Source organism: Myripristis murdjan, chromosome 12 (genome assembly GCF_902150065.1).
Source record: "Myripristis murdjan chromosome 12, fMyrMur1.1, whole genome shotgun sequence".
NCBI classification, from domain to species: Eukaryota; Metazoa; Chordata; class Actinopteri; order Holocentriformes; family Holocentridae; genus Myripristis; species Myripristis murdjan.
The window spans coordinates 29,915,653-29,935,035 of record NC_043991.1 but is presented as its reverse complement, the minus strand read 5'-3'; the positions used below and the strand labels follow the sequence as shown (position 1 = coordinate 29,935,035).

Sequence of the window (19,383 nt, the reverse complement as noted above, 5' to 3'; positions counted from 1 at the left end):
GACACAAGGAAAACTAAAAATAAAGAGTAGAAATTGTTGGAAACCTCAAACAAAGGAACAAAAGAGTGTGTGACTAAAATGGCTGCCACTAAGTCTGGATGCCTGGAGGAAGAAGCAGCCATGTTTGAACCGCCCACAACTCAATCTCTTATGGAAATGGAGCTTTGCGGTTTGGATTAACTAGCACAACCATTAATTCCCCTACCATTTGTGAACACGGAATGTGCAATTGTTAATTCAGTAAGCACAAATAAGCAAATGGTGGAAAACCCAGGAACCCAATCACATACAGTTAAGCAAAAGGACCACATGGAGGCGCTCAACAGCTCTGAACAACACATGGACAAAATGGCTACCTTATTTGAAACAAGGATACACAAACTGGAGGAAAAAATGGACAAACAATTTCAGAAGTTGCAACAACAAATGTCATTATCAATAAACTGGCGCTTGAAACACTACCATGCAGTTATTATCTGATCTCAAATCGGTAATGAAACCAATGGTGTCTGCCATTCAACACATGGAGGAGGAGGTGCAACACTGTGCAGCTACCATCCACACTATTTCTGAAGAAGTGCATTATCTTGGCTCCACCCGATCTCTCCAGCCTGCAACACAGGTCCACGCTTCTGTTCAAACGCTTCCGGTTACTCCTCAGAAATACAATCCACCTGCACAGACACAAAGACAACGGCTTCGGTCCACCATGTTACCTGGTATTGCAGAGGCAGAACTAATTTCACCATTATCCTCTGAAATTCATCAGGAGCTCAGAGCTGCAATTCGTGGGAAAAGCCCCATTAAGATGCAGTTACCCACATTTGGGAGGATAGAGGATCCCCAAGATCCTTTATTGTTTTTGGAGAAATGTAAAGATTTCTTGGCCTTACATCCGCTTACCGATGCTGAATTAGTTCCAACCCTCCGCAATGTACTGCATGGTACTGCATGGTACTGCTCGGGATTGGTGGGATGTTGCTCATCTGGAAATAACATGGGCTAAATTTGAAACCAGATTTGTCGCATTTTTGTCCGCCATACCTGCCACTATGATCTTGCCACGTTCCTCCCTTGCTGACCCTGTGGAAGCTGACCTTGTTGATAGCATTGTTCAGGCTTCTTATCTGGATGAGACTGGAAAAGAACAATTAAAAACACAACTCCATATGAACAATGACGTTTGCACCACAAAAGTGGGTATAACACATGCAGTATCCCACAGTATCTTGCTCTCCCACAACCTGCCCATAAGACAAAAACCATACCATTGTTCCCCTGCCAAACTCCAAGAAATGAAAGAACACATTGATGAAATGTTGGCGGATGGAATAATCACACCCTTTACTTCACCTTATGCTGCTCCTGTTGTTCTGGTTCCTAAAAAGAACAACCCAAAATCACGTTTCTGTGTCGATTTTAGGAAACTAAATGCAGAAACTCAAACTGATGCTTACCCCATTCCAAACATCCAGGAAATTCTGGAATCCTTGTCTGGCTCCTCTATTTTCACCACTATTGACCTCAACAGTGGCTACTGGCAGGTGCCTATGGAAGAAAGCAGCAAGGAAAAAACTGCATTCATCTGCCCCTTTGGACTATTTCAGTTTGAGTTTATGCCCTTTGGATTAAAAAATGCACCTGCTACCTTCCAAAGGTTGATGGAGGTTGTGCTGGGGGAGCTTCAAGGGAAGATATGCATGGTCTACCTGGATGACATCATCATTCACTCCCCCTCTCAGAAACAGCACTTCCTTGACATCCAGGTTGTGCTGGACAAATTACAGCAAGCCGGCCTCACTGTAAACCTGAAGAAAAGTCAATTCTTCAGGACCTTTCTAAAGTTCCTTGGGCATGTGGTATCTGTTGATGGAGTACAGGTGGATGTCATGTCTAGAAAATTATGTTGAATGTTGTGTCGTGTCTTGTGACTTCCTGTTTTATTTTGAAATCTTACTCTCCTCTTGTGTCAGGTCACTTGCCCTTCCCCTTGTGTGTTTCCCTTGGTCTGATTGTCTTCCCCGCCCTGATTGTTTCCACCTGTTCCCCATTACCTGGTGTGTGTGCATATATAGTCTGCGTTTCCCTTTGTCCTGTGCCAGTTTGTCTTGTGCCGTCTGCCAAGAAAACCACGCCATTCTAGTCTTGTTTGCCACAGCTTGTCTTGCCATTTTTGCCTTATTGCCACAGCTTTTTGTTGATACTTTGTCTAGCTATTTCCTTTGTTTTCTTGACCATGCTACAGTGAGTATTTCTGTTGATACTTTTGTATATAGAATTTTAGTTGTTACTTTGCATTATATTTCCTCCTAGTAGAGTTTGAATTCCTCCTAGTTGAGTGATTTTGGTTATGTTTTTGTTCTCCTTGTGAGAGAGTATTTGAGTTGTTACTTTTGCCCAAATAAAGACTGTTTTCCTTCAGAACCTTGTCTGGGGTTGTGCTATTGGGTTCGCTTTGCTCGGTCTTGTCAGTGGATGAGGAAAAGACCAAAGCGGTCCAGGCATTCCCAACACCACACAACATAAAAGAACTGCAAAGATTCCTTGGAATGGCAGGCTGGTACCACCGCTTTGTGCCAAATTTCTCTAAAATCGCAGAGCCACTAAACTCACTGAAAAGTAAAGGTAGTAAATACTTTTGGACACACACCTGCAATACTGCCTTCGAGACTTTAAAAACCCTCCTGGTCTCCTCACCCATACTGGGTCATCCCAACTTTAACCTCCCCTTCATTGTGTACATAGATGCCAGTGATGTGGGACTGGGAGCTGTGCTGGCTCAACCGTCAGGTTTGGGAACCAAACGGGTCATAGCATTTACCAGCGGCACACTCAACCCTGCTGAGAGGAACTATTCAACCACTGAACAAGAGTGTCTGGCGGTTGTTTGGGCCCTAAAGAAATTGAGATATTACCTGGAGGGAAGACCATTCACCGTCGTAACGGATCATTCATCCTTGGTTTGGGTCTTCAAAACCCAAAAAACAAGCACCCGGCTAATAAGGTGGGTAGTCTCAGACTACAAGAATTCACTTTCACAGTAGAGTACCGAAAAGGCAAGTACAACACTGTCCCTGATGCCCTGTCCCGAGCTCCTGTGCCACCTGATAATGGTCAGCTTCCCACTTGTGCCACAGTCCAACTGGCCAAAAGGGAGATGATAAAGGATCTGTAAATATCAGATGAAACCATTTGGAAAGCTCAGCAGGCTGATCCTGAGATTTTCAAAATATATGAAAACATAGTTTAAATTGGCAATAAGCGCACAAAAACCCCTGTCCATTTTACCATTTTGGAGGATAAGGTGTACCGTGTTGTCCAACTGCCTCACAAAACCCTGTATCAGGTGTACATTCCACCCTCTTTACGACCACAGCTACTTCACTTGTTCCACGACCACCCACTGGCAGGCCACCTGGGAAGGTATAAAACCTACAAGAGATTACAGGCACTGGCTTACTGGTCCAGAATGAGTCTGGAAGTCAAAACTTATGTCCAGTGCTGCCAAACCTGTCAATTACACAAACCGCAGGCCTCCTGGTAAGCTACAGCAGACCATGGTTACCCGGCCGTGGGAAATGCTCGGCATGGACATCATGGGTCCCTTTCCTCGAAGTTCAGCTGGGAACCTATATCTGTTGGTGTTTGTGGACTACTATTCACGCTGGGTGGAATTATTTCCCCTGAGGAGGGGATGAATAAGGAGATACTCACCCGGTGGGGAGTACCTGACCACATTCTCTCTGATCAGGCACCACAGTTTGTCTCGTCTGTGTTTGGAGAGACCTGCAGGAGGTGGAATGTAAATCAGCGTAAGAGAACACCATACCATCCTCTAACAAATCTCACGGAACGTAAACAGAAATCTAAAATCAATGACTGCATCATATGTAGAGGGAAACCACAAAACCTGGGATAAGTACCTGCCTGAATTCCATTTTGCACTGAACAGCTCTGTACATGCGTCCACTGGAGTGACCCTGGCTGAGCTCAATGTAAGCCATCCCCTCAAAGGACCCATGGATACCGACTTGAGCCCTGAGTTGTGCACACCAGATACTCCATCTTATCAAAAAGTGGCAGACCTGTCAGATCTGAGGCAATTTGTGGCAGAGAACCTACAGAAAGCAAAAACACGTCAAAAAATCAACTATGATCGATACAGGAGGGAACAAATATTTGAGGAAAAGGACAGAGTTTGGCTTAAAACTCACCCGTACTCAAAGATGGACAAGTCTTTTTCATCCAAAATTGCTCCACGATGGAAGGGCCCATACAGAGTCATGCAGAAATTAAATCTGTTAAATTATGAAATTGTGTTGGAGGACTCTGGTGAGGACCTGCGTGTGGTGAATGTGGCTCAGCTCAAATCATGCGACCCGACCGCAGCTGAGTGGGAGAAGCAGCAGTTGCAACATGTACTAAAAATATTTGAAGAAGACTCTGCTGATTAAGATTTTCTAAGATTCCCAGCAGAAGACATGTAAAATGATAATTGTTCACTCACCTAGTCAGGTTTTTTCAGGGGGAAGGGATTATAACAATCGGCAGCCCTCATGTTCCCCGTTTATGTAATTAACGGCAACAAAGGTGCACCAAACGGCCAGATAATTATTCTGCCTGATATTGTGGTGGTGGTGACCTCCTTAAAGCACACTACTGCCCCTGGTGTACAGGAACGCGCACTGCAAGAATCTCTTCGCACAAGGAGAACCACCAGCTTCTGCCCGCCAGACACCCACTGTAGCCCACCAGCCACCTGCTACCCATCGCCAGACACGAGTTGCTGCCTGACAGGCACGAGCTGCTGCCCAAAACCCACCTCTTGCCACTCCAACACCTAGGGGCCTGTGTGCAACCTGCCCCACTGGGAAGAAGGCAAAGCCTCAGACCTTTTGCACTAAATGTTAGGGATGTCCCGATCACGTTTTTTTGCCCGAGTCCAAGTCCGAGTCATTTGATTTTGAGTATCTGCCGATACCGAGTCCCGATCCGGTACTTCTATAAAACATTATGAAACTGTTATGTCTTAGAAATTATGTTTTGTTTTGTTAAGTTTTGTTCTTGTGTCTTGTCTCGTGACTTCCTGTTTTATTTTTGAAATCCCACTCTCCTCTTGTGTCAGGTCACTTGCCCTTCCCCTTGTGTGTTTCCCAATGGTCTGATTGTCTGCCACGCCCTGATTGTTTTCCACCTGTTTCCCATTACCTTGTGTGTGTATATATAATCTGCGTTTCCCTTTGTCTTGTGCCAGTTTGTCCTGCTTTGTCCTGTTTGGTCAAGTGTTCGTCCTTGCTTCAAGTCAAGTCAAGTCAGAGGGCTATTCCATGAAAGCAGCTAAAGAAAGCTGTGCTTACGTGATATAGCCTGGCTTGAATTAGCGTCAACTTTCAGTAAAGCCTCAACGCATTCCACTAACGCGATTCAGCCGTGTCTAGTCAACGCTAATTCTAGCCACATCTGAACAAGCCTCAAGTGTGCGCATTCACGGGGTACATAAGCAGCCCAGAACAGTCGACTGTCGAAACGAAGATACAATGTCTCAGAAGGAGGGGAAAAAGAGAGTATCAGCATTTTCAGTGGCGGAACAGACACTGTTAATGGAGCTGTACGAAGAATATAATGACATAATTACAAAAAAAGGCAACACTGTTGCAGTCAGTAAAGCGAGGGAGATGGCTTGGCAAAAGATTGCCGACAGATTAAACGCGTAAGTATATGCTAAATGTCTAAGTATTGTTTTATTTCTATTTTTTGATAATTGAACATTCAGATCACTAGATACTGTAAGACTGTGGCGATATTATCAGTGGGCTAGTACCAAGTAACCCTTGGCCTATATTAATAATTCTCTTCTACATCTCAAGAGAAGTCATTTGAATAGTGAAAAAAGAACCGGCCATCAAGTGAAAATAAGATACAAAAATATTTTACAGAGTGGTAAGTAGGCTAGCCTATAATGAAATGTATTTGTTAAAATATTATTTGAGCTGATAATATGTACAATTGTAGCCACTAGAAAAAGAATGGAGGCAGCTGCTACTGGTGGGGTCCTCCACCTGAGGACCTCACCCCTGCAGAGGAGCTGGCGCTCAGCAACAACTGGGGGCGCCCACTTTTAGAGGGAATAGAGCGGGGGACATCCTCAGATGTCATTCCCCAGGGAGCACGGGAGCCATATATTCAAGGTATTGTCTGCTACCTTCCCTCCACAGGCAGGGGCACCGCCAGGGATTTTGGGCCCCATGAAAAGAAATCTTATTGGGCTCTTGTATGTTCCTACTGCAAAGCAGGGGGCGAGAGTGGTATACAAAGTATACCACACAAATCCTTGTTTAAATCTGAATTGATTGGTATATACAGTACTCACAAAAAGTTAGGGATATTTGGCTTTTGGGTGAAATTTATGGAAAATGGAAAATGTTCATGCTACAGTGATATATCATGAAAGTAGGGCATTTAAGTAGAAGCATACACTGGTGATTTCCTCATCTCAAACAATTTCTTGAAACAAAAGCCAACAACAGTGGTGGGTATACCACAACAAAAAATGTCAGTGTCAATAACTTGTCATGTGCCCTTGAGCATCAATTACAGCTTGACAACGACGTCTCATGCTGTTCACAAGTGGACTTATCGTCTGCTGAGGCATGGCATCCCACTCTTCTTGAAGGGCGGCCCTCAGGACATTGAGGTTCTGGGGTACAGAGCTCCGAGCCTCTACACGGCGACTCAGCTGATCCCATAGGTTTTCTATGGGATTCAGGTCTGGAGAAAGTGCAGGCCACTCCATTTGAGGTACCCCAGTCTGCAGCAGCCGTTCCCTAATGATACGACCTCGATGAGCTGGAGCATCAAACACCTGATGTGAATTTTGCCGTTAAACTCCTTGTTAGAGAACAGCAACTTGTGCAAAAAGTACTGAAACATTGAACAGTTGGACATGTGCATTTAAAAGTTTACAGAAGGTCACGTTAAGTTCAATTGTAACGGTTGTAATGCATTTTAGGTTCATACTGAAATTTCACCCGAAAGGCGAAAATCCCTAACTTTTTATGAGTAGTGTATGTATATATATATATATATATATATATATATATATATATATATATACGTATATATATATATATATATATATATATATACACACACACTATATTGCCAAAAGTATTCGCTCGGCTGCCTTCACACACATATGAACATGAGTGACATCCCATTCTTAAACCATAGGATTTAATATGATGTGGGCCCATCTTTTGCAGCTAGAACAGCTTCAACGCTTCTAGGAAGGCTTTCCACAAGGTTTAGGAGTGTGTTTATGGGAATTTTTGACCATTCTTCCAGAAGTGCATTTGTGAGGTCAAACACTGATGTTGGACAAGAAGGCCTGGCTCGCAGTCTCCGCTCTAATTCATCCCAAAGGTGTTCTCTCGGGTTGAGGTCAGGACTCTGTGCAGGCCAGTCAAGTTCTTCCACACCAAACTCGCTTATCCATGTCTTTATGGACCTTGCTTTGTGCACTGGTGCGCAGTCGTGTTGGAACAGGAAGGGCCATCTCCAAACTGTTCCCACAAAGTTGGGAGCATGAAATTGTCCAAAATGTCTTGGTGTGCTGAAGCATTAAGAGTTCCTTTCACTGGAACTAAGGGGCCGAGCCCAACGTCCGAAAAACAACCCCACACCATAATTCCTCCTCCACCAAACTTTACACTTGGCACAATGCAGTCAGACAAGTACCGTTCTCTTGGCAACCACCAAACCCAGACTCGTCCATCAGATTGCCAGATGGAGAAGCGTGACTCGTCACTGCAGAGAACACGTGTCCACTGCTCTAGAGTCCAGTGGCGGCGTGCTTTACACCGCTGCATCCGATGCTTTGCATTGTGCTTGGTGATGTAAGGCTTAGATGCAGCTGCTCGGCCATGGAAACCCATTCCATGAAGCTCTCTACGCACTGCTCTTGAGCTAATCTGAAGATCACATGAAGTTTAAAGGTCTCAAGCTATTGACTCTGCAGAAAGTTGGCGTCCTCTGCGCACTATGCGTCTCAGCATCCGCTGACCCCGCTCTGTGATTTTATGTGGCCTATGGCTGGTGGTATGTGGCTGAGTTGCTGTCCTTCCCAATCGCTTCTACTTTGTTATAGTACCACTAACAGTTGATTGTGGAATATTTAGTAGCGAGGAAGTTTCACAACTGGACTTACTGCACAGGTGGCATCCTATTACATTACTATTACAGCACCATGCTGGAATTCACTGAGCTCCTGAGAGCGACCCATTCTTTCACAAATGTTTGTAGAAGTAGTCTGCATGCCTAGGTGCTTGATTTTATACACCTGTGGTCATGGAAGTGATTGGAACACCTGAATTCAATGATTTGGATAGATGAGCGAATACTTTTGGCAATATAGTGTGTATATATATATATATATATATATATATATATATATATATATATATATAAGTTAAAACAAGGCCAGTGACAGGCAGAATAATATGAATCATTTCGTTGTCATGGTTAACAAAGTGAGGTAAATAGCCCAATGGTAGCGCGGCGATACTTAGAGCGGTAAGGCGGCGATACTTACCGCTCTACCATTGGGGTTTCTGTACTCAAGTTGCATTTGGGCGGACTATTTATTCATGTTGATACATTACGAAAAAACGGCAGAGTCCGACTGGTTTGACAATTGACACACTGCTTTTTCCTTCACACGACGATCAATATGGATGTTTACTTTGTGGTCAATGGGGATTTTTAAGGCGCCCCTGTCCACAGGTATCAGTCTCACAATGATAATAACTAACATTTGGTCTATATCTTTCAGTGAGTGATGAGACAGTTTTCCTGATGGATCCCCCCTCTCACGATACTGACGGCATGCCTGACCCATGTATGAGTATGTCTTCTTTTATTAAAACACTGCATCTTATGTACGTCTGTCTTTTTTCACATTAACAACTGCAGTGTTCATCCATCTGCAGGGAGACGGCACCAGTACATCTAGGGCCCTTGATGAGGACACTGTATCTGCAGATACAGAAATGCCAGAGGTATGACCAAATATGAAATGTTTTGGATTTATCTGCATTCTACAAATTGCGTATAACCATACACCTTGCTGCAGGACGTGACTGGAACAAGAAGATCATCTGCACGGAATGAAGTAAGTAACTATTTGTATTACCTACCATCTACATAATGGACTACTCTCTGACACTTTGTCTCTTTCACAGGACATCAGATCTATTTACAAACGCCATCTGCTCCTCCAAATTGAAAACGATAAACTCGATCCAGAATATGAGAAACTCCAAATAAAAAAGCTGAAGCTGGAAATCAAAAAACTGGAGAAGGAAGTAAGTATAAATTTAAACACAACAGAAAGCCAAGGTTTGGACTGTATTTAATGCTTTCATTCTTTGTCTTCACAGCTTCAACTAAATGATGATGACTGATTTTTTTTTTCTCCCTTTTCTTTAATGGTTAAATGGTTAAATTATTTAAAAACTGAGGCACAGTCTTTCTGAAATTATACATGCAACAATCCAAATAAAAAGTATCACTCGTTAATAAATGACGTCAAAATAACTGAGGCAGTCTTTCTGAAATTATACATGCAACAATCTAAATAAAAAGTATCACTCGTTAATAAATGACGTCAAAATAACTGAGGCACAGTCTTTCTGAAATTATAAATCCAAATAAAAAGGGATCATTCCAAAAGTGGGATGACCATGAATCCAATTGGATTAACTGAAATATGTGTTTTTGTAAAGGTCCCTCACTGTTCTCCCGTCCATGTTCTCTGGAATAGCTGGGACAATGTCCTCCCAATGCTCCTCCAGCAACATTGCGGGCGTTCTCTCGCGACGTATAATGGCAATATAGTAAGACAGCACAGGCAATAATAATGTCACAGGCCCTGTCTGGAGTGACCCTGAGGCTCTTTAGGCACTGGAATCGTGATTTGAGCTGGCCAAATGCCATTTCTATCCATGCCCTTGTTCTTGCGTGGGCACAGTTGAATGCCCTCTCTGCATCCGTTGCTGGTTCATGGTAGGGTGTCAGCAGGTACGGCATGCATGCATAGCCTTTGTCTCCGAGCAGGACTCCATTAAACTCCCCTGCAGAATGCAAGTACTGGTTCAGTATACATGGCATTCCTATGGTTAACACAGATTAATGATCCCCTCCACACATGTATTTATCACTTATGATAATTGGATCAATTATGTGTGCCTGATACGGTTTTCCAGAAAATAACTATAATTAGCACTTGGAATTCCTTAAAATGACATACACATTTTCTCCCTCAATACAAATTCCCACATTTATGAGTGTGCAAAAAATCCTTTGGGTAGTAAGATTCTCTTGCCTTGTGCAAACCTCTGGGACAGTGATGATGCACGGAAGATCCTGGAATCGTGCACAGAGCCCGGCCATTTCGCCTCGATGTTAGATATCAGGCAACTTGCATCGGAGATCATCTGTCAGCATAGAGGGTGACCGTCAATGATATGGCACAATTTGCTTGGTAATTTAAGATTACTCAGCAGGAATAACATGTCAGTGCTATGACATGTTTGAAAGGAAAATACCTGACTTATACACTGACACTGACACTATCTCTGTACAGTAGCTTACGTACAAGTGCCTCTTTGTGTAAGGCTGACAATGAAATGCACATCTCTGTGAACAACTGCTAGGGTAATAGGATTTACATCCAAAGAAATGTCAACATCAAAGCTAAATTAATATATTATCAGAGTTGCACATATCTTCCAGATCCTATGATTCTGCCAGACAGCTGCCCCTCATACATACCTGTACATTTAGACTGTGGAAAGATTTTCTGTTCACATAATCTGCCTCCACAGGTCCAGATGGGGCCTGGATACGGACATGGGTGCAGTCAATGGCACCTATGACATTGGGGAAGCCTGAAAGAAAGTATTATGTTAATACAGAGACATGTAAGACTATAGGCAATTTTACATTTTTTTTTTTTTTTATTGTGACATACCTGCAATTGAATAAAATGCCTCCTTGATCTTCTGTGTCTCCAGATGTCCAGGAAAGGTGACAAAGATATTGAGATAACTCTTGAGGGCAAGGTACACCCGACGTATTTCCCTGCACACAGTTGCCTTTGATAGGCGTTCTGCATCACCCACACTGTATAAAAATGTCCCACAGGCAAAGAAACGCAGCCCTATGCAGATAGACTGCACAGTAGTTAATGCCTGCCCAGCTGGCATTTTAACATTTATTCAACATGAGTGAACTAATGTTGAAGGCCCAACAGTGAATTAATATAGAAAATTCCGTTCCCGCTGCCGGGGGGGGGGGCGGTGTTTCATTTTGAAACAACATCACAATATCAACATTGATTCGCTTTGCAAAATCAAAACCAAATTCAACATTGATTCACCCATGAGTTATGATGTTGATTCAGTGTTGAATAAATGTTAAAATGCCAGCTGGGTGGAAGAGGCCAATAGGTTGAATCAACATACAGATCTTGTTTATATTTCAACGTTGATTTCAAATCAAATCAAATCAAGTTTATTTCTATAGCCCTTTACAATAACCAAAAGGTACCCAAAGTGCTTTACAACTAAGTCATAAAAACAGTTCAGAAAAGCAATACATGAAAAACAATACATAATACATAAAAACAAAACGTAAGAAAAAACAGTATAAAAACAATCAAAGGGAAAGTGCTATAGTGCTGCAGGATAACTTGAGCCTGCCAGAAGTGCACAAAAAGGAGCAGAAAAGGAACAATAGGTGAATCTAAGAGTGACGCTGCTTATAATTAAAATGCCAATCTAAAAAGGTAGGTCTTCAGCTTTGATTTAAATAGACCGAGTTCAGTAGTGGTGCGAATGTCGGGGGGGAGTGTGTTCCACAATCTGGGCGCAGCAACGGCAAAAGACCGATCACCCCACTGTTTACATCTAGCTCTTGGAACCTAGCTCTGGGACAGGTAAGCGGGAGCCAGGCCATTAACGGCTTTGAAGACAAACACCAGAAGTTTAAAATCAATTCTAAAACGAACTGGAAGCCAGTGGATTTATTGATAGGTTGTCAACGTTTCCGCAATTGTTGGCTTTATATATTATTTCAACCTTGTTTCAATGTAGAAACAACTGACATGTTTTAAATTATATTTCAATGTTGAACGTCGGTTGAATGCCAGCTGGGTGGCTACGGTGGGTGCGCTTTCTAATATGTGGCTCCAGCAGGCTACATATATACACAATACTGGGCCGAGTAAATCTGTATCTCTCCCACAGGTATTCATCAGAGAATGCCAGAGGATTGCTCCTGTCTCTGAAGACTCTAGGAGCTGGTGGTCTGAATGCTCTGTTAACGATCCGAGCTCCTTCCTCGACAGGGTCGTCAATAAATGGGCATGCCATGGTTGGTCAGAGAGGCTGTGGTGCTTAGATTCACTGCTTATATAGGCTACACCTATGTCAACTAACCTACTGGCTTCAGGCAGAATAGAGGCGGATCATCACAAATTGCAGGTGGGAAATAGAATACGACTTTTTTTAACCTCATGTTTTTTTAAACTCTTATGTTCGACACTTGTTCCATCTGATGTATGACTTGTGCTATATGAATAAAATTTGATTGAGTAATTGATTGTATATTCGGTTGATTTCGGAGACTGACAGTGATAACACATGATTTTCATTATGTTTATTTTTATTAAGTAAACACGTACAGTACAGGCCAAAAGTTTGGACACACCTCCTCATTCAATGCGTTTTCTTTATTTTCATGACTATTTACATTGTAGATTCTCACTGAAGGAATCAAAACTATGAATGAACACATGTGGAGTTATGTACTTAACAAAAAAAGGTGAAATAACTGAAAACATGTTTTATATTCTAGTTTCTTCAAAATAGCCACCCTTTGCTCTGATTACTGCTTTGCACACTCTTGGCATTCTCTCCATGAGCTTCAAGAGGTAGTCACCTGAAATGGTTTTCACTTCACAGGTGTGCCTTATCAGGGTTAATTAGTGGAATTTCTTGCTTTATCAATGGGGTTGGGACCATCAGTTGTGTTGTGCATAAGTCAGGTTACTACACAGTCGCCAAGGAATATTTCCTCTGGCTCATGAACTCCGAGGCCTCAGGGGAAAGGTAATTCCTCCACAACAAACAGCAAATCACACATCTTCCTGCTTGCCTAACAAACACATCAGCTGATTTGATGTGCGCCCATAAATGCCAAGTCTTGTTTGTATGTTTTCATATTGCTGCGTCACAATATGATTGTCTTTTTCTTTCTTTTACAGCAAGAAAAGGCAAGAGGAGCAGTGAGAGTTTCCTCATGGAATCCACGTGTGTGCTGCACAACTCAATGGAATAGAAAGCCATATTGCTTTGCATGTTGTTACGTCATCCATGTATAAAGTTGGAAAACTTTTGTTTACTACACTGTGTGATACAAAGGTACAAAAACTTCCCTAAATTAATGGTGCACCAGAGAAGTTCTGAAACTGAGACAATTTTTTTTCCTACAAATTATTTTCTATATTTTCAATGCAAAAACAAGAACACAACATTTTTAAAAACTCAGGTGACACGCATTTAAATGTTAATGGACACCTTTATTTATACTGTAGGCTATGCATGAATTGTTTGAATAATGTTTTGAATAATAATGCCATACCAGTCACTGCCATCCACATTCAAATGTCTACTTATTGTGACTGTTTGATATTAATAGCCCAGTATAACAATAAAAGGTTGTGGACAGAGAGGAAAAGCAGGAAAAGCAAGAGGAGGAAACAGAATTTCCAGAATTTCCCTGGTTGGAATCAATAAAGTCTGTCTATCTATCTATCTATCTATCTATCTATCTATCTACCTATCTACCTATCTACCTACCTATCTATCTATCTATCTATCTATCTATCTATCTATCTATCTATCTATCTATCTATCTATCTACCTACCTACCTACCTATCTATCACAAACAAATAAAGGATGGACAAAGAAATAGAAAACGTAGCATTCCTGCCCGGCACCACCAGCCTTAGACCCTCAGAGCATGCAAGGAAAAACTCCCAAGGAAGACTTGTTTGTCATGGAAGAAACCTTGGATGGGCCAAGTCAGAGAGGGATCCCCCACCAGGACGGCTGGGCACGCACTACACCAGTGGACAGTGAAAAGACAGAAGGAGAGCGAGAGAAAGAGCAAGAGGATGTCCTCATTTCCGATGGCTGGTGGTCCTGGTCTTGATGATACATTTTCTCCCCCGTGGCAAGGCACTGGTTTCTCAACCTCATGAAGATAGCCTGGAAAGAGACAAAACCAAACAAAGACGCAGACAAACAGACAGACAGAGACACAACACAGACATGGAAAAACACAAAGAGAAAGACGGGGTCTCGATGATGCACTTCTCCTGGCCGCAGTCGTTCCTCGTCTGGTCCCAGATCTTCACAAAGAGAAAAAGAACATTTGACTGACTCAGTGTGGTCATGATGGAGGGCTGGCACTGGCAGCTCCTGCAGTCAGCCAGTCATGGCTGAGCAAAGAGAGACAAAAAGAGAGAGACAGACGCAGACAGACAGACAAAGAGAGAAAGAGCAAGAGAAAGACAGATGCAGACACAGAAAAAGAGACAGACTGAAGGAGACAGAAAAACAGAGAGAAATACAACAGAGACAGAGACAGGAAAACAAGGCAGAAACACGTACCTGTGGCATGTGTGATTACTCTGGAATCTCAATGACCACATCGTTGTTGCTGCAGTCGGATGCGTCCTCCATTTCTGCCACCAGCTCCTCGTCTTCAGCTTGGCCACACTCTGTGTTAACACCCATGTCCACTATGCAGTGACGGCTGTTGCTGATGTTGTAATGCAGAGCCGCAGCTTTCCTCTGTCGGTGAAACGTGACGCAGGCAGTGAACGTGACCAACACGAGGAGAATGAGGAACATGGCGGTAACCAAAGGCCCAAGCAGGTAGATCAAGTCCTGGTCCTTCTTCACCCGCAGGAGATACTGGAACACCATCTTGTAATGCGGTTTGCCTTTGACTGTCTCCATGGTGTGACAGGAGTAGAGGCCAGCGTCCGCTTTGGTGGGCTTCTCGATGAGCAGACCCTGCTTGAGTACAGTGTGGCGGGGGCCGGGGGAGATGATGCGGCCATGGTACCACCAGGACACAGGCAGGTTGCTGTCCACAGAACAGGGGAGGAGCTGGGAGATACCGACGGTGAGGGGGATGTTGAATGGCCTGGTGTTGAGCATGACTGCAGAAACACACAAACACACAGAGTCAGTGCGTGTCAAGGTCCACTTCAAGAATATGCCCCTGTTGTTTTTCATCTGGAGTTTACAGGTATATTTTTAGCTGAAAAATGTATGGAAGTGAATATTCAACTTACTGTCAGATTTTGGGCACATGCTCACATCTCCATCAGCAATATCCTGAATCCTGGGAGAAGAGGACACGGTTAAAAGGACACATTACAGAAGGAGTTGTTGGAAACACAAGAGGACTCAGAGCTTATACTTACACGGATCCAGACTGCAAGCCAGCAACAGACGTACACCGCTGCTGGACCATGTCCCAACCACAGTACGGGTCTCGGGCCAGGACACAGTCCGAACAGAACTTGTAGCGGCTGCAGTCCCTGGTGTTCAGCTGTATGATCAGGTCATTGAATCCGGTGTACAGCTGGCCCTGTAGAAACACAACACACATGTCTATTGATAAATTGTCCGCATTGTGCCCACATGCTGTCCACACATGTCTTGCTTGCATTTGGTCTATCCAAATTCAAGCAAGATCTGATCTCAGAGCGTACAGACTTCATAGTTACTGTGTCCTGGCATGATTGAATGATACAAGTCACACTGAAAAGAAAAGTGTAAGCAACGCCTTAGTAGACGGGCTTCTTCTTCTGTTTTTATACACAAAAAAGTTCATCAGCACAAAGCCCCTTGAAGCAAGTGCAGAAGAGTGCAACAAGCCATCCTGCCACAGTCAGTTTGCATCCTCTATGAATCAGTCAGTGCAGAGTGTTTGTGTGCTGTGATCAGCCTTACAGTGGAGGAGGACAGCTGGAGAAAGTCGATGGGGTGGGGAGCCTGAAACAGCTGCAGCTCTTCCAACACCCGGCCATCCTCTCCATTCAGCTTCACAGCTTTCTGCAGCCAGCCGGAGTCTGAGGGAGAAAGGGACCGACAGTGAGTTTTTCTAAAAAAGCCAAAAGTGAAACTCCTTAGCTCTCTTTCAGTGTCAATGTTGTACACATGCTAGTGGCATACCTGTGCCTATGAGCATAACTGGATGCTCTTCTCCGTTCAGCGCTGTTACCCGGTCCACAACAATCTTGGTAAATGTTGTGTCACTTTGAACCAAAAGAGGCCCTCCGGTCAGTGGTCGGACAACTGTCGCCATCAGATGGTTTTCCTTGACGAACTGGAGGGTCTCCTTTGGGAGGTCCAGAGAACTTTGGAAGCCTCTGGCCCTCATGGCATCGTTAATGCACTGGAACAACAAGACACAGGCAGATTAGGACCCAGCAGAAAACAGCATTGGTACTGGCCAATGGTCACATGGAAACGTTAAATAAGACAAAGCCCAAAACCAGCTGCTTGTATAGTTGTTTTTTTTTTATTCTGTACACTTACAGCTCCTGGACGGGGGTATGGCAGCTCCTCTTCAAGTGGTGATGAACCATATTCACTCCAAAAAGGGCCGTTGAACGCTCTGATGATGTCTGAGACTTTGTACGCGCACACGGCAGACTGGCTGCATGAATCCCTGTCATGGATTCAGAACAAAGCTCTCATTATACCTTGCTCTATGATCCATTTACAGCTGTTTCGATTTCTAGGCTACATCTTGTGTTACTGTGCTAAGTAACTATGCTCATACACATGTACAAAGAGGCACTCTAATAGTAATAAGCAATAAAGTGATGGCTAGGGCTAAAGGCCTCTTGACTGTAATCCTAGGTAACTGTTTACTTCTAAAATGTTCAGTTCATAAAGACTGGGACGGTCAAAGGAGCCTTTGCCAGAGATTCTTCATCTGTGAACATCATCATCTCTCTCTTCCATTAAAATGAACTAGGCTATAGTCAAACCCTGCTGCTACTGACTGCCACAGCGCCACAGTGAGACGAGACAAAGGAAGACAACTCACGACTGAGAGGTGAAGGTGGCATAAAAGACGCTGTTCCTCCAGTCATGTTGGTCTTTCAGGAGGTAAACGTCCTGGACCAGGCTAGGAAGCATCCCTTGGCCGATGGGACAATCCAGTCGCGCCTTTAGAAATGACGTCCATCTCGACATGAGGGCTTTTCGCCCCCCGATGTCACCCTAGGACGACACACACACAGTTAGTTCCATCAGCTGGATTTACACTGGCAGCTGAAGCAGGTTTAACTCCACTCCCAGATTACATGGGTTAATTTGCTGTATCAAATGACTTTGTTGTTACCTTGCAAACACGTGCAACCCTTGACACCAGAGTGCGATCTCTCTCCAAAGCCTTCTCAGTGAAGAAGAGGAAAATGCTGTCGTCTTCACCCTCCTCACTATTTGTTCCGGTTTCGACGAGGCTCATGGATGCAAAGGTGGGATCTGGAATCACAACAGCACCCAGAAAACTCAACATTTAGCACCCAGGTCTGGCAACACCTGAAATCTGACTCAAGACAAACTGAGGCGTGTTGAAATATGAATACAAGGTTTACATGCTGAGAGACAGTGAAGAGCTTACCATTCAGCCAGGATCCTGACGAATCTGTTTTAATGGTTTTCGGTCCACTTTTCTGGAACACTGGCTGTGTGCCCCAGAAGTCGGTGTATGTGGCCGAGTACAGCGTGTCTTCTGTGTGGTCAAAAAGGAGGAGTTAAAAATCATCACTACAGTCAGAATCACAGTCCATCTCCTATATTTCTCAAACTGAACAGGGCTGTCAGACCAGGGGCCACAGATACTCAAAAGCTGCAGATTTTTCTCTGAACCAGAGACTACACCAGCTCATTTCACTGTTTACGTCTTCCACTCTGAATTCGCAGAGAGAAACAGCACTATTGTACTTACCAACCAAAAGGGAGGTGTGGCGCTGGTTGGGGTCAAGGGGGACTTTGCCCGTTCCAAAATCTCGGCGGTTCTCCATGACCAGGTGGCTGTTGTTAAATGACTGATGGAGGAGAAGTTGGTGTTTAATTTTCACTCTGCTCAATCTACCAATCCTCCAATTTCGTGCCAAGTCAGTGTGTTGTACTCACCATGTAGTCACACAAGGGGCTGAACGCATTGGTTCCACACACGTACAGATTGCCATCATCAGTTCTGTGCATGGATTTGATGTAGTTGTCGCACTCCTTTGGAATAAACCATGGAATCAGTGAAAATTGGATCAAACTCCAGAAGTGGTGTTTTCTGACAAAGGTGCACTCATCACTGACGATTCATCAGTCATTCACTTCTTACCTTGATGTCCCCATGTTCCATCAGGCAGTTTTGTCTGGCTGATGGACTCACAAGCCACTGGGTCTGGAAAAAACAAGAAATCAAGATGTTCAAAAAACCCCACATTTTGTAAAATCTCTCAACTGTCTGTAATTCAATTACATGAGGGGACTATGACCTCAAAATGCTGAATCAGCCCCACAGTTTATGTCCTCCCCTATACATATATGTGCTACTAGCAAATAAAGCTCTTTATTGTTAAGTGGGTGGATGCTGAGATAGTTGGGACTGTAGGTATACGTATACCCCCACAAATGTGTTTGTTTACACTCAGGTGGTGTGTGTAGGTGTAAATTTATAGTAACACTGACCAGGGAAACTTAACATAGACCAGATCTGATTTTTATATGTGCATGTTCAATAGTATAACTTCAGTGGCTCAATGTAAGACTAAATATTGTAATATATACTTTATTATTTCTTCAGTCCCACAACTCTACACTGTGAAATTATCTGCTATGCCATGCAGGTCTGCAGTTGCTCCGTTTATGCTCCTGTTTAACTGACAGTGTTTTATTGTAGAGAAAACTTCAGTAAAGTGTTAATCACAATAAAAAGAAGCAGGATCTTACCTTGCCGATCATTTCGCCGATGTCACTCATGTTTAGAGACAGCACCATCTCTCTGCCTCCAACAAGGAGTTGTCCAAGGTCTTCTCTCGCCAGCATAGAGCTCAGGTTTGTGAAACCAGCCCCACTAAATTTTTTCATCGGTACATCTAAACCAGGAAAAAAAAAAAAAGAGAATATGATGAGAAGTCATTTCACCCTGCAGAGCCTTTTAATTAGACTTTTAATATTCCTGCATGTTGCATGGTCATCTGATATGTATAGTCTATTGTCTCCATG

At 43.5% G+C, this 19,383-nt stretch overlaps 1 protein-coding gene and 1 pseudogene across 1 annotated transcript; both read right to left on the bottom strand.

Moving 5' to 3' along the window:
- Positions 1–3,376: 3,376 nt before the first annotated feature.
- LOC115368622 (putative nuclease HARBI1) lies at positions 3,377–12,431 on the bottom strand (annotated as a pseudogene).
- Positions 12,432–14,751: 2,320 nt separating this feature from the next.
- On the bottom strand, positions 14,752–19,137 carry LOC115368621 (semaphorin-4E-like). The gene is made up of 13 exons (XM_030064817.1): positions 19,108–19,137; positions 18,497–18,559; positions 18,292–18,387; positions 18,104–18,203; positions 17,777–17,887; positions 17,495–17,637; positions 17,198–17,373; positions 16,681–16,813; positions 16,315–16,537; positions 16,093–16,211; positions 15,561–15,727; positions 15,429–15,478; positions 14,752–15,293 (listed from the first exon to the last, which is right to left on the bottom strand). Exons 1-13 carry the CDS (start codon positions 19,135–19,137, stop codon positions 14,752–14,754), a joined length of 1,953 nt encoding a protein of 650 aa, XP_029920677.1.
- Positions 19,138–19,383: the final 246 nt, after the last annotated feature.

Bases quoted from the DNA above. Each gene is read 5' to 3' on its own strand.
- LOC115368621 (XM_030064817.1), bottom strand. From the start codon at position 19,137: ATGAGTGACATCGGCGAAATGATCGGCAAG. The intron at 18,560-19,107 runs GTAAGATCCTGC...TGTTTTTTCCAG, and splicing joins TCGGCGAAATGATCGGCAAG to ACCCAGTGGCTTGTGAGTCC. The intron at 18,204-18,291 runs GTGAGTACAACA...CTCCTCCATCAG, and splicing joins GCCCCTTGTGTGACTACATG to TCATTTAACAACAGCCACCT.